The following is a 15,257-nucleotide window of genomic DNA, read 5'->3' on the forward strand; positions in this document are numbered from 1 at the left end:
AAAAAAAAACCCATCAAAAAGTGGGCAAAGGATATGAACAGACACTTCTCAAAAGAAGACCTTCATACAGCCAACAGACACATGAAAAAATGCTCATCATCACTGGCCATCAGAGAAATGCAAATCAAAACCACAATGAGATACCATCTCACACCAGTTAGAATGGCAATCATTAAGAAGTCAGGAAACAACAGGTGCTGGAGAGGATGTGGAGAAATAGGAACACTTTTACACTGTTGGTGGAACTGTAAACTAGCTCAACCATTGTGGAAAACAGTGTGGAGATTCCTCAAAGATCTAGAACTAGATGTACCATATGACCCAGCCATCCCACTACTGGGTATATAACCAAAGGATTATAAGTCATGCTGCTATAAAGACACATGCACACGTATGTTTATTGTGGCACTATTCACAATAGCAAAGACCTGGAATCAACCCAAATGTCCATCAGTGACAGACTGGATTAAGAAAATGTGACACACGGGGGGCGGAGCAAGATGGCCGAATAGGAACAGCTCCAGTCTCCAACTCCCAGCGCGAGCGACACAGAAGACCGGTGATTTCTGCATTTTCAACTGAGTTACTGGGGTCATCTCTCAAGGGAGTGTCGGACAATCGGTGCTGGTCAGCTGCTGCAGCCCGACCAGCGAGAGCTGAAGCAGGGCGAGGCATCGCCTCACCTGGAAGCGCAAGGGGGAAGGAAATCCCTTTTCCTAGCCAGGGGAACTGAGACACACAACACCTGGAAAATCGGGTAACTCCCACCCCAATACTGAGCTTTAAGGAAACAGGCACACCAGGAGAATATATCCCACACCTGGCCGGGAGGGTCCCACGCCCACAGAGCCTCCCTCACTGCTAACACAGCCGTCTGCGGCGATCTATCTGCAAGGCAGCAGCGAGGCTGGGGGAGGGGTGCCCGCCATTGCTGAGGCTTAAGTAGGTAAACAAAGCCACTGGGAAGCTCGAACTGGGTGGAGCTCACAGCAGCTCAAGGAAGCCTGCCTGTCTCTGTAGACTCTACCCCTGCGGACAGCGCACAGCTGCAGTCCAATAGGGGAAAGAGCGGGGGCCGGTGCAGACGCGAAAGACTCTGTCTGACAGCTTTGGGGAGAGCCGTGGATCTCCTAACGCGGAGGTTGAGATCTGAGAACGGACAGACTGTCTGCTCAGGTGGGTCCCTGACCCCTGAGTAGCCTAGCTAGGAGACATCCCCCACTAGGGGCAGTCTGACACCCCACACCTCACAGGGTGGAGTCACCCCTGAGAGGAAACTTCCAAAGAAAGAATCAGACAGGTACACTCGCTGTTCAGCAATATTCTATCTTCAGCAACCTCTGCTGCTGATACCCAGGCAAACGGTCTGGAGTGGACCTCAAGCAATCTCCAACAGACCAAAAGAGAGTCCTTCTGACTGTCAGATGGAAAACTATCAAACAGGAAGGACACCTATACCAAAACCCCATCAGTACGTCACCATCATCAAAGACCAGAGGCAGATAAAACCACAAAGATGGGGAAGAAGCAGGGCAGAAAAGCTGGAAATTCAAAAAATAAGAGTGCATCTCCCCCTGCAAAGGAGCGCAGCCCATCGCCAGCAATGGATAAAAGCTGGTCAGAGAATGACTTTGACGAGATGAGAGAAGAAGGCTTCAGTCCATCAAACCTCTCAGAGCTGAAGGAGGAATTACGTACCCAGCGCAAAGAAACTAAAAATCTTGAAAAAAGAGTGGAAGAATTGACAGCTAGACTAATTAATGCAGAGAAGATCATAAACGAAATGACAGAGATGAAAACCATGACACGAGAAATACGTGACAAATGCACAAGCTTCCGTAACCGACTTGATCAACTGGAAGAAAGAGTATCAGCGATTGAGGATCAAATGAATGAAATGAAGCGAGAAGAGAAACCAAAAGAAAAAAGAAGAAAAAGAAATGAACAAAGCCTGCAAGAAGTATCGGATTACGTAAAAAGACCAAATCTACGTCTGATTCGGGTGCCTGAAAGTGAGGGGGAAAATGGAACCAAGTTGGAAAACACTCTTCAGGATATCATCCAGGAGAACTTCCCCAACCTAGTAGGGCAGGCCAACATTCAAATTCAGGAAATACAGAGAACGCCACAAAGATACTCCTCCAGAAGAGCAACTCCAAGACACATAATTGCCAGATTCACCAAAGTTGAAATGAAGGAAAAAATCTTAAGGGCAGCCAGAGAGAAAGGTCGGGTTACCCACAAAGGGAAGCCCATCAGAATAACAGCAGACCTCTTGGCAGAAACTCTAAAAGCCAGAAGAGAGTGGGGGCCAATATTCAACGTTCTTAAAGAAAGGAATTTTCAACCCAGAATTTCATATACAGCCAACCTAAGCTTCATCAGTGGAGGAGAAATAAAATCCTTTACAGATAAGCAAATGCTTAGAGATTTTGTCACCACCAGGCCTGCCTTACAAGAGACCCTGAAGGAAGCCCTAAACATGGAAAGGAACAACTGGTACCAGCCATTGCAAAAACATGCCAAAATGTAAAGACCATCGAGGATAGGAAGAAACTGCATCAACTAACGAGCAAAATAACCAGTGAATATCATAATGACAGGATCAAGTTCACACATAACAATATGAACCTTAAATGTCAATGGACTAAATGCTCCAATTAAAAGACACAGACTGGCAAACTGGATAAAGAGTCAAGACCCATCAGTCTGCTGTATTCAGGAGACCATCTCACATGCAGAGACATACATAGGCTCAAAATAAAGGGATGGAGGAAGATCTACCAAGCAAATGGAGAACAAAAAAAAGCAGGGGTTGCAATCCTAGTCTCTGATAAAACAGACTTTAAACCATCAAAGATCAAAAGAGACAAAGAAGGCCATGACATAATGGTAAAGGGATCAATTCAACAGGAAGAGCTAACTCTCCTAAATATCTATGCACCCAATACAGGAGCACCCAGATTCATAAAGCAAGTCCTTAGAGACCTACAAAGAGACTTAGACTCCCATACAATAATAATGGGAGACTTCAACACTCCACTGTCAACATTAGACAGATCAACGAGACAGAAAGTTAACAAGGATATCCAGGAATTGAACTCATCTCTGCACCAAGCGGACCTAATAGACATCTACAGAACTCTCCACCCCAAATCAACAGAATATACATTCTTCTCAGCACCACATCGCACTTATTCCAAAATTGACCACATAATTGGAAGTAAAGCACTCCTCAGAAAATGTACAAGAACAGAAATTATAACAAACTGTCTCTCAGACCACAGTGCAATCAAAATAGAACTGAGGACTGAGAAACTCAATCAAAACCGCTCAACTACATAGAAACTGAACAACCTGCTCCTGAATGACTACTGGGTACATAACGAAATGAAAGCAGAATACTATGCAGTCATAAAAAAGGATGAGTTTGCGTCCTTTGTAAGGACATGGATGCAGCCGGAAACCATCATTCTTAGCAAACTATCACAAGAACAGAAAACCAAACACCGCATGTTCTCACTCATAGGTGCGAATTGAACAATGAGATCACTTGGACACAGGAAGTGGAACATCACACACCAGGTCCTACTGTAGGGATGGGGTAGATGGGTAGGAATAGCATTAGGAGATATACCTAATGTAAATGACGAGTTAATGGGTGCAGCACACCAACATGACACATGTATACATATGTAACAAACCTGCACGTTGTGCACATGTACCCCAGAACTTAAAGTATAATATATATATACACACACATTTCAGTAGCTAGAAATGACACAATCACATAAAAAATCCTGAAATACCTGACATTGACTTAAAAGTCAGATGCTGGGCAATGAAGACACAGTGTTGCAGATGAATACAGGTGATCCTTTATATGCCATAGCCAAAAAACTGGCAACATTGTTAGCTGTAATATCTTGGAGACAGACCATGTGCTGTAACTCTAGAGAAAATGGCTGGAAGATCAAAACGTTGGTGTGAATTGGCTACTTTTTGTCACTTTTACTGAATTTCAATAAGAGAGGGATGAATTTAGATAAAAGCTAACTAGTTTTTAAGCAAAAATGAAAGATAATAGAGCTCAGGCAAGGGAGATTCTCTCTACCTGAAGCCTACAATCTAAAACTGAGAGTCGGGTATATTGGGCTCTCATAGTTTCAAAAATGTTAACTGTTTCTATCCCCCAAACATCAAAAGGAAGACTGTGGACCTAAGTTTTTCTCCAGGGCCTCACATTGGATACTGTCTACTAGGTAGCCAACTCAAAAACAAAGGGCAAATTGAGGTATTGCCTACCCACCTAAACCTATCATTTCAAATGGCCTCATGGTAACCACTACTGAGTATAGGAAACAAAGAATAAAGTGGTCAGAACTATGTTTAGACAAGATCTTTTGGTGTAGTTGTTTGCACCGGAAACTAACTGAAAGGGGAAAAAATTCAGGCTCTCTCTTCTGGAATCTGTACTCTAAGAGTTTATAAGATGTTGATATATAAATACCAGTATTGAGTACTGACATGACAGATCATGACACAGAATTCTCTTTCTTGCTATCATGGGGTGGTAGTTATTGGAAGGAAACATTTGCTTACAGATTAAGATTTGTGTGTTTTATTTTGATTTCTACTAATGTTTGAGGAGTTTAAATGTGAATTTTGTAGTAATGTTCAATCCACAACTAGGAGTGCTAAAAGTTGTCCTTTATAGAAATTATTGAGGCTACAATATCCGTTTAAAGAATTACATGTGATTTTGGTTGAATCAATCAACTCATTGTGTCATTAGGTTTGCTATTCAAGGATTAAGGATGACAGAAATCAAAGCTTCCTTCCCTCCACTCCTTTCTCACCTACACATACACATATAATTTAATCTGGGTTAATGAAGAGCTACACTCTCTATGTGAAGGTAAACTGGATTAAACCAGCCCTTACATATCCAGGTACCCATAATCTGAGGCCAGATACATTATCCTACATCATCTAAGGAACCTCCAGTCTTGAATTGGGATTAAGGGAATCCCTGAGTAGTCTCCCAGCATCCAGTTAGAAGCCAATGAACACACTTTCTATAGAGTGGAACTATTATACTACACTTTATATTATTCTAACAAATAATATTTTCAAATGTAATGCCCCTTTAAAGATAATTAGCAGAAACAAGATTGCAGCCACAAATTAATGAGACTTGGATGACTTGAATAAAGGTATATATTCTCAGACAGCCACGCTTACCATTTTTAAAGAATTAAAAAGAAAGATAGAAAATACCAGAAATGCATGAGAAACTATTAAAAACTGACACAATTTGAAAAAGAACCAAGGAGACCTTCTAGAAATGAAATATACAACAGAAGTTAAAAGTTCGATAACAACAGCAGAGTCTACTTAAGGGGAAATACTTGAAGCATTACCATTAAAATCCACTTTTTAATTCAATGCTGTTTTGTATATACGAGCCAATGCAATTAAAAAGAGGAATTAGAGATAGAAATTTGGAAAATAAGTGGTTAAATTTTAATTATTTGCAGAAGTTATAATAAAATATCTGGAAAACCAAAGGATCAACTTAAAACTACTATAAGCAATAAGAGAATTTAGTTTTAGTCTAATTACAAAACAATATATAAAAATAATGATTCCACATATATACAAACAACAACCAGTTACAATGTAATCAATTAAAGAAAAGATCTTACTTAAAGTGTCAAAAACAGAGAGAATTAGTGCACATGTGTTGGTCATCCAGAAGTTACTGCAGTGGCTGCTGGAGTAAGGTGGAAAGCCGGAAGTGAACATTACAAGATTGGCATTGCTTCTGTGGGATGGATTTGGGGTCAACTGCAGCAGGATTGGGTAAGAAAATAAATAAATAAAATAAGAAAATTTTAAAAGCATTAAAAAATAAAATAAAATGGCAAAAGCAAAATTTTTTAAAAGATGAAATACAGAAAACTAAGTTTAATGAGAAATATGCAAAATCAATATGAAGTAAACTTGGAAACATTCCTGAGATGTAGAAATAAAAAAGCATGCCATGTTCTTGGACAAAAGCTATCATCCTAAACGGGTTAATTCTTCCTAAATTAATCCATGAAGTAAAGATAATTCCAATAAACATACCACACTATAGGTGTGGTGAGGACTAAAGAAGCTGATTCCAAATTCCATACAGAAATGTTATGTAAGAGAGTAACAGTAGCCAGGAAATAATGAGGACAGACTAGCTCAGTCAAATATAATAGAGCACTTACATAAAACACCAAGCAAATTACAAGAGCTAATTTCCTTAATATATAAAGGGCCTTTACAAATCAAAGTAAAGGAGCCCATTTGCTATTTAAAAAAAAAAAGTAGGTAAAGACAGAATCTCTGTGACACAACCAACGCATTTTAAGAGGAAAGTTGATAGCACTAACTGTCCACATCAAAAAGTCAGAAAGAGTATGAGTGAGGGATAATTTCTGAGATCAGCAGTGATCCCCAGGCACTTGTAAAATTTTGGCTTATTTGTGTATGTTTAAATTGTTTTGTAATGTGCAGACTTTTCCAGAAATTATTATGTTTTGAGGACCTGAAAGATTAGGTGAATACATCCAGTCCACCACAGACTGTGTCACTGCTTTGACCTCTCCAGGGTTAGGGCATCCACCACTGGAAAACTGTCGTAATGTGGAAATCCATGAATTTCTGTCAAGCTGCTAAAATTGTCTCTAGTGTCCGCTGTGGTGATGAAAGTGGTGATGAAAGTGACTTGCAGAATGACTTTAACTTAGTGGAAATGACTGTTTCTTCAATATATATGATATTTTGGAACTCCTGGACATAATCAATGGAGTTTTCTCAGAATAAGAAGACTTTTAAGAGTAATGAACTAATGAATTTTTATGATTGACTATATTGTGACATGATTACATTTTCCTGAAACAAATCTTAATATATTTTATTTCTGCATAGCCATGATGTACTTTTCTTTTCTTTTCTTCCTTTCTTTCTTTCTTTCTTTCTTTTTTTTTTTTTTTTTTTTTTTTTTTTCTTTGAGACAGAGTCTCACTCTGTCGCCCAGTCTGGAGCGCAGTGGCACAATCTCCGCTCACTGCAAGCTCCGCCTCCTGGGTTCAGGCCATTCACCTGCCTCAGCCTCCCAAGTAGCTGGGACTACAGGCGCCCGCCACCTCGCCCGTCTAATTTTTTGTATTTTTAATAGAGACAGGGTTTCACCTGATTCCAGGGGTTTCTCCTGACCTCGTGATCCGCCAGCCTTGGCCTCCCAAAGTGTTGGGATTACAGGCGTGAGCCACCGCATCCAGCCAGCCATGTACTTTTCATATGCACAATTAATGAAAATAAAATAATTCTAACGATTTTTTAAAAAAGATTAGGTGAATAGTGCTTTCTAGGTCATTTGAAACTTTTTTTTAAATTTTAACTTAGGAGCTTCATTACTAACTAATCTTCAAAGATCTGGTGAAAACTTCTTGAAGATAACAGAATGTGGAGAATGCATTAATTATACTGCTACCAGAGACACAACATGCCTTTCTTTTCTCATGAGCCTTCTTTTAAAGAATTCCTGCCCTGTACTTCTCACAGGTATTACAAATATTTAATAGAAGGAGAATTTCAGAGTTAGAAAAAGGTTTACAGATATTTGGTCTAACTATCTTATTTTGTAAGTGGGAAAAATATATATCCTGAAAAGTTCTGGTTACTATATTAATTTATGTTCTTACCAGCAGTTTATGAACACCCATTTTTCCACATATTTGCCAAAATAGGACATTATAAATCTTTTTTATCTTTTCATTACCTGCAGGAGAAATTCCAGAAGTAGAGCTATTGTATTAATAATATATGTTTGGCCTCTGTAGCCTGTGGACTGAGCTTCTTATTGGTAACATTGATTGGTATACTTACATGTACACACTCAATGGGATTTTCCAATCCAATATTAAGATTTTTCTATCTTTTACCATTATCAAAAGAGTAATTCAATACAGCTCCTACTCTATTTTAATGCGTATGCCAACCCATCAATTACCTTTTCCAATTCTCTAATTCTCTAACTTGTATTGCATAGCACCAGAGGCAATAGTATCATTTTCCCAGTTCCGTATTCAAAGAATTCAGGCAATGTAACTCTCAGATAACACATACCTTGCCTCTAATTTTGTCTAAGAAAACACTTATCTTTACTTTAATACTTAATGAATTGTAAAATCATTACAGAGTGCCTACTCTGATTCAACAAAAAGTTTGTCATCAAATTTCTTCCTCAAATTGTGTTGGCAGAAATTTTTAAGGAATTATGTTTCATGTTGTAGTTCTGTACAAAAGGATTATCGTGAACATTAGATAAAAATAATAATTAACTCAGTCTATTCTTTTGTAAGAAATGTAAATAATTCAAACAATTTGAGAAGGTTTTATATTAGCTTCCTCATTTAATGACTCAACCACATTTTTTTAAAAGGCAAGAACAAAAACACACGTTTTATGTAATTTTCAATTGAGGGAGAATGTTATTGGCTCATTTTAATGTGTTAACATGTATCATTTTCTTGCATATACATCTAACCTTGTGTATTTTTTCCCTTAGGAGAAACTGGTGCTGGGAAAACTGCTGCCATTAATCAAATGCTTGAAAAGTTAGAGGGTCCAGGAGCATTTGACATAAAACATGGTTCAATTTTAGGAGATACCCTATTGTATAATGAAATTAAAAAATCAAGGTTGTGTATATTAACTTCTAAATTTGATTTGTCTGATTTTAAAAAGTGTGCTTTAATATATAAATGTGCCTATTTTTTTAAAAAAGCAAATCTGTTATGTAACAATGTGGAATCATTCAAAAGAGGAGATAAGAAGAAAATTCTTTTTTTCCTGATTTATCTTTTATTTTTTCAGTTTAAACTTTTATTTTTATTGAAAAATGATAATTGTATGTATTTATGGGGTACAATGTGATGTTTTGATGTATATCCATATTGAGGAATGATTATATCATGTAATTAGCATACCATTACCTCACATACTTACGATTTTTTAGTGAGAACAATTAAAATCTATTTTTTTTAGGAATTTTGAAATATCCAACACATTATTAACTATGGCCACCATGCTGTGCAATAAATGTCAAATTCTTATTCCGCCTGTCTAACTGAAATTTTGTACCCTTTGACCAACATCTCCCCATTCCTTCCCACCTCACCTGTAGCCCTTAGCAACCACTAGTCTACTTTCTGCTTCTATGAGTTAGACTTGTTTAGAATCCACATATAAGTGAGATTATATAGGATTTGTCTTTCTGTGCTTGGCTTATTTCACTAGCATAATGTCCTTCAGGTTCATCCATGTTGTTACAAATGACAGAATTTCCTTCTTTTTAGACACTGAATAGTATTTCATTGTATATATAATGGAATATGTATATATATGCACCATATTTTTAAAACTCCATTTAAATGACAGGATTTCCTTCTTTGAAAAGACTGAATAGTATTCCATTCTATATATATACATATATATATACACACACATATATATACACACACACACATACACACCACATTTTAAAAATCCATTCAGGCTAGGCACAGTGTTTCACGCCTGTAATCCCAGCACTTTAGGAGGCAGAGGCAGGTGGATCACCTGAGGTCACGAGTTTGAGACCAGCCTGGCAACATCTCCACTAAAAATACAAAAGATTAACTCGGCGTGGTGGCGGGCACCTGTAATCCCAGCTACTAGGGAGGCTGAGGCAGGAGAATCACTTGAACCCAGGAGGTGGAGGTTGCAGTGAGACAAGATTGCACCATTGCCTGGGCAACAGAGAAAGACTCCACCTAAAAAAAAAAAAAATCCAGTCACTGAACACAGGGTGAGCCCATATCTTGTCTGTTGTGAATAATCCTACAATGAACACAGGACTGCAGAATAGCCAAAGCAATTGATTGTAAATGTATGGGTTTATTTCTGGGCCCTCTATCCTGTTTCACCGGTCAATGTGTTGGTTATTATGCCAATGCCATGTTGTTTTGATTACTATAGCTTTGTAGTATATTTTGAAATCAGGTAGTGTGATGCCACAAGCTTTTTTTATTTTTTATTTTTTTCCCTCAAGATTCCTTTAGCTAGTCAGGATCTTTTGTGGTTCCGTTGGAAAAATGAAAAATATGTTGCAATTTTGGTAGAGATTGCATTGAATCTGTAGCTCACTTTGGGTAGAATGGATATTTTAACAATATTAATTCTTTCAATCCATGAACATAGGATATCTTTCCACTTATTTGTGTTTTGTTAAATTTATTTCCTCAATGTTTTATAGTTTTCAATATACAGAATTTTCACCTTTTGGTTATATTTACTCTTCAGTACTCTTTTAATGGTCTTTTTTAGCAGTATTGTAAATGGAATTGTTTTCTTTCTTTTTCAGGTAGTTCATTGTTGGCTTATAGAAATGTGACTAATTTTTGTATATTGAGTTTGTAACTTACAACTTTATTGCATTCATTGATCAGTTCTAACAGTCTTTTGTTGGCATCTTTAGGGTCTCTATTAATAAGATCATGTCATCAGCAAACAGAAAATTTCACTTCTTCTTTTCCTATTCTGATGCCTTTTATTTCTTTCCTTGCCTAAGGTAAAAAGACCTTACCTAGGTCTTCTTCTAGGGTTTTTATGGTCTTAGGTCTAACATTTAAGTCTCTAATCCATCTTGAATTAATCTTCGTATAAGGAGTAAGGAAGGCATCCAGTTTCAGCTTTCTACTTATGGCTAGCCAATTTTCCCAGCACCATTTATTAAATAGGGAATCCTTTCCCCATTTCTTGTTTTTGTCAGGTTTGTCAAAGATCAGATGGCTGTAGATGTGTGGTATTATTTCTGAGGGCTCTATTCTGTTCCATTGTCTATATCTCTGCTTTGGTAACAATACCATGCTGTTTTGGTTGCTGTAGGCTTGTAGTATAGTTTGAAGTCAGGTAGCGTGATGCCTCCAGCTTTGTTCTTTTGACTTAGAATTGTCTTGGCAATGCGGGCTCTTTTTTGGTTCCATATGAACTTTAAAGCAGTTTTTTCCAATTCTGTGAAGAAAGTCATTGGTAGCTTGATGGGGATGGCATTGAATCTATAAATTACCTTGGGCAGTATGGCCATTTTCACGATATTGATTCTTCCTACCCATGAGCATGGTATGTTCTTCCATTTGTGTCCTCTTTGATTTCACTGAGCAGTGGTTTGTAGTTCTCCTTGAAGAGGTCCTTTACATCCCTTGTAAGTTGGATTCCTAGGTATTTGATTCTCTTTGAAGCAATTGTGAATGGAAGTTCATTCATGATTGTCTCTCTGTCTGTTACTGGTGTATAAGAAGGCTTGTGATTTTTGCACATTAATTTTGTATCCTGAGACTTTGCTGAAGTTGCTTATCAGCTTAAGGAGATTTTGGGCTGAGACGATGGGGTTTTCTAAATATACAATCATGTCATCTGCAAACAGGGACAATTTGACTTCTTTTTTTCCTAACTGAATACCCTTGATTTCTTTCTCTTGCCTGATTGCCCTAGCCAGAACTTCCAACACTATGTTGAATAGGAGTGATGAGAGAGGGCATCCCTGTCTTGTGCCTGTTTTCAAAGGGAATGCTTCCAATTTTTGCCCATATAGTATGATATTAGCTGTGGGTTTGTCATAAATAGCTCTTATTATTTTGAGATATGTTCCATCAATACCGAATTTTTTGATAGTTTTTAGCATGAAGGGCTGTTGAATTTTGTTAAAGGCCTTTTCTGCATCTATTGAGATAATCATGTGGTTCTTGTCTTTGGTTCTGTTTATATGCTGGATTACGTTTATTGATTTGCATATATTGAACCAGCCTTGCATCTCAGGGATGAAGCCCACTTGATCATGGTGGATAAGCTTTTTGATGTGCTGCTGGATTCAGTTTACCTGTATTTTATTGAGGATTTTTGCATCGATGTTCATCAGGGATATTGGTCTTAAATTCCCTTTTTTTGTTGTGTCTCTGCCAGGCTTTGGTATCAGGATGATGTTGGTCTCATAAAATGAGTTAGGGAGGATTCCCTCTTTTTCTATTGATTGGCATAGTTTCAGAAGGAATGGTAGCAGCTCCTCCTTGTACCTCTGGTAGAATTCAGCTGTGAATCCATCTGGTCCTGGACTTTTTTTGGTTGGTAGGCTATTAATTGTTGCCTCAATTTCAGAGCCTGCTATTGGTCTATTCAGGGATTCAACTTTTTCCTGGTTTAGTCTTGGAGGGTGTATGTGTCCAGGAAATTATCCATTTCTTCTAGGTTTTCTACTTTATTTATGTAGAGGTGTTTATAGTATTCTCTGATGGTAGTTTGTATTTCTGTGGGGTTGGTGATGATATCCCCTTTATCATATTTTATTGTGTCTATTTGATTCTTCTCTCTTTTCTTCTTTGTTAGTCTTGCTAGTGGTCTATCAATTTTGTTGATCTTTTTAAAAAACCAACTCCTGGATTCATTGATTTTTTGGAGGGTTTTTTGTGTCTCTTATCTCCTTCAGTTTTGCTCTGATCTTAGTTACTTCTTGCCTTCTGCTAGCTTTTGAACATGTTTGCTCTTGCTTCTCTAGTTCTTTTAATTGTGATGTTAGGTTGTCAATTTTAGATCTTTCCAGCTTTCTCTTGTGGGCATTTAGTGCTATAAATTTCCCTCTACACACTTCTTTAAATGTGTCCCAGAGATTCTGGTATGTTGTATCTTTGTTCTCATTGGTTTTCTAAAACATCTTTATTCCTGCCTTCATTTCGTTATGTACCCAGTAGTCATTCAGGAACAGGTTGTTCAGTTTCCATGTAGTTGAGCAGTTTTGATTGAGTTTCTTAGTCCTGAGTTATGGTTTGATTGCACCGTGCTCTGAGAGACAGTTTGTTATAATTTCTGTTCTTGTACATTTGCTGAGGAGTGCTTTACTTCCAACTATGTCGTCAATTTTGGAATACGTGTGGTGTGGTGCTGAGAAGAATGTATATTCTGTTGATTTGGGGTGGAGAGTTCTATAGATGTCTATTAGGTTCACTTGGTGCAGAGTTGAGTTCAATTCCTCAATATCCTTGCTAACTTTCTGTCTCGTTGATCTGTCTAATGTTGACAGTGGGGTGTTAAAGGCTCCCATTATTATTGTATGGGAGTCTAAGTCTCTTTGTAAGTCTCTAAGGACTTGCTTTATGAATCTGGGTGCTCCTGTATTGGGTGCATACATATTTAGGATAGTTAGCTCTTGCTGATGAATTGATCCCTTTACCATTATGTCATGGCCTTCTTTGTCTCTTTTGATCTTTGATGGTTTAAAGTCTGTTTTATCAGAGACTAGGATTGCAACCCCTGCTTTTTTTTGTTTTCCGTTTGCTTGGCAGATCTTCCTCCATCCCTTTATTTTGAGCCTATGTGTGTCTCTGCATCTGAGATGAGTCGCTTGAATACTGCAAACTGATGGGTCTTAACTCTTTATCCAATTTGCCAGTCTGTGTCTTTTAATTGGACCATTTAGTCCATTTACATTTAAGGTTCATATTGTTATGTGTGAACTTGATCCTGTCATTATGATATTAGCTGGTTATTTTGCTCACTAGTTGGTACAGTTTCTTGCTAGCAACAATGGACTTTACATTTGACATGTTTTTGCAATGGCTAGTACCTGTTCTTCCTTTCCATATTTAGTGCTTCCTTCAGGATCTCTTGGAGGGCAGGCCTGGTGGTGACAAAATCTCTAAGCATATGCTTATCTGTAAAGGATTTTATTTCTCCTTCACTGATGAAACTTAGTTTGGCTGGATATGAAATTCTGGACTGACAATTCTTTTCTTTAAGAATGTTGAATATTGGCCCCCACTCTCTTCTGGCTTGGAGAGTTTCTGCCGAGGGATCTGCTGTTAGTCTGATGGGCTTCCCATTGTGGGTAACCGGACCTTTCTCTCTGGCTACCCTTAACATTTTTTCCTTCATTTCAACTTTGGTGAATCTGACAATTATGTGTCTTGGAGTTGCTCTTCTTGAGGAGTATCTTTGTGGCGTTCTGTGTATTTCCTGAATTTGGATGTTGGCCTGCCTTACTAGGTTGGGGAAGTTCTCCTGGATGATATCCTGCAGAGTGTTTTCCAACTTGGTTCCATTTTCCCCCTCACTTTCAGGCACACCAATCAGGCTTATATCTGGCCTTTTCACATAATCTCATATTTCTTAGAGGCTTTGTTCATTTCTTTTTCCTTTTTTTCTCTAGACTTCTCTTCTCACTTCATTTCATTCATTTGATCTTCAATCATTGATACTCTTTCTTCATGTTGATAGAGTTGTTTACTGAAGCTTGTGCATTTGTCACGTATTTCTCGTGTCATGATTTTTATCTCTGTCAAGTCATTTATGGCCTTCTCTGCATTGATTATTCTAGTTATCCATTCTTCCATTCTTTTTTCAGGATTTTTAGTTTGTTTGCGCTGGTTACGTAGTTCCTCCTTTAGCTGTGAGAAGTTTGATTGACTGAAGCCTTTTCCTCTCAACTCGTCAAAGTCATTCTCTCTCCAGCTTTGATCCGTTGCTGGCAATGAGCTGCATTCCTTTGGAGGGGGAGATGCGCTCTGACTTTTTGCGTTTCCAGCATTTCTGCACTGCTTTTTCCCCATCTTTGTGGTTTTATCTGCCTTTAGTCTTTGATGCTGGTGACGTACTGATGGGGTTTTGGTGTGGGTGTCCTTTCTGTTTGTTAGTTTTCCTTCTAACAGTCAGGACCCTCAGCTGTAGGTCTGTTAGAGATTGCTTGAGGTCCACTCCAGACCCTGTTTGCCTGGGTATCAGCAGCAGGGGCTGCAGAAGATAGAATATTGCTGAACAACGAGTGCTGCTGTCTGATACTTGCTCTGGAAGCTTCCTCTCAGGGGTGTACCCCACCGTGTGAGGTGTGAGGTGTCAGTCTGCACCTAGTGGGGGATGTCTCCCAGTTAGGCTACTCGGGGGTCAGGGACCCACTTGAGCAGGCAATCTGTCCGTTCTCAGATTTTAACCTCTGTGCTGGGAGATCCACTGCTCTCTTCAAAGCTGTCAGACAGCTGTCAGACTCCACCCAGAGGTGGAGTCTATTGAGTCAGGCAGGCCTCCTTGAGCTGTGGTGGGCTCCACCCAGTTTGAGCATCTGGGAGGTTTTGTTTACCTACTTAAGCCTCAGCAATGGCGGGTGCCCCTCCCCCAGCCTCACTGCCGCCTTG

General features: G+C 38.6%; 1 protein-coding gene across 1 annotated transcript in view; it reads left to right on the top strand.

The window, feature by feature from the left end:
- The window catches only part of DNAH14 (dynein axonemal heavy chain 14), a 604,313-nt gene that overhangs the window by 392,326 nt on the left and 196,730 nt on the right, over nt 1-15,257 (top strand). Inside the window, exons 45-46 of the mRNA XM_033199195.1 lie at nt 7,444-7,602; nt 8,609-8,741. Coding sequence (XP_033055086.1) covers nt 7,444-7,602; nt 8,609-8,741 — 292 coding nt within the window. The remainder of the gene's footprint in view (nt 1-7,443; nt 7,603-8,608; nt 8,742-15,257) is intronic.

The sequence above is a fragment of the Trachypithecus francoisi genome, unplaced genomic scaffold (assembly GCF_009764315.1).
Source record: "Trachypithecus francoisi isolate TF-2019V2 unplaced genomic scaffold, Tfra_2.0 Lachesis_group5, whole genome shotgun sequence".
In the NCBI taxonomy this organism is placed as follows: Eukaryota; Metazoa; Chordata; class Mammalia; order Primates; family Cercopithecidae; genus Trachypithecus; species Trachypithecus francoisi.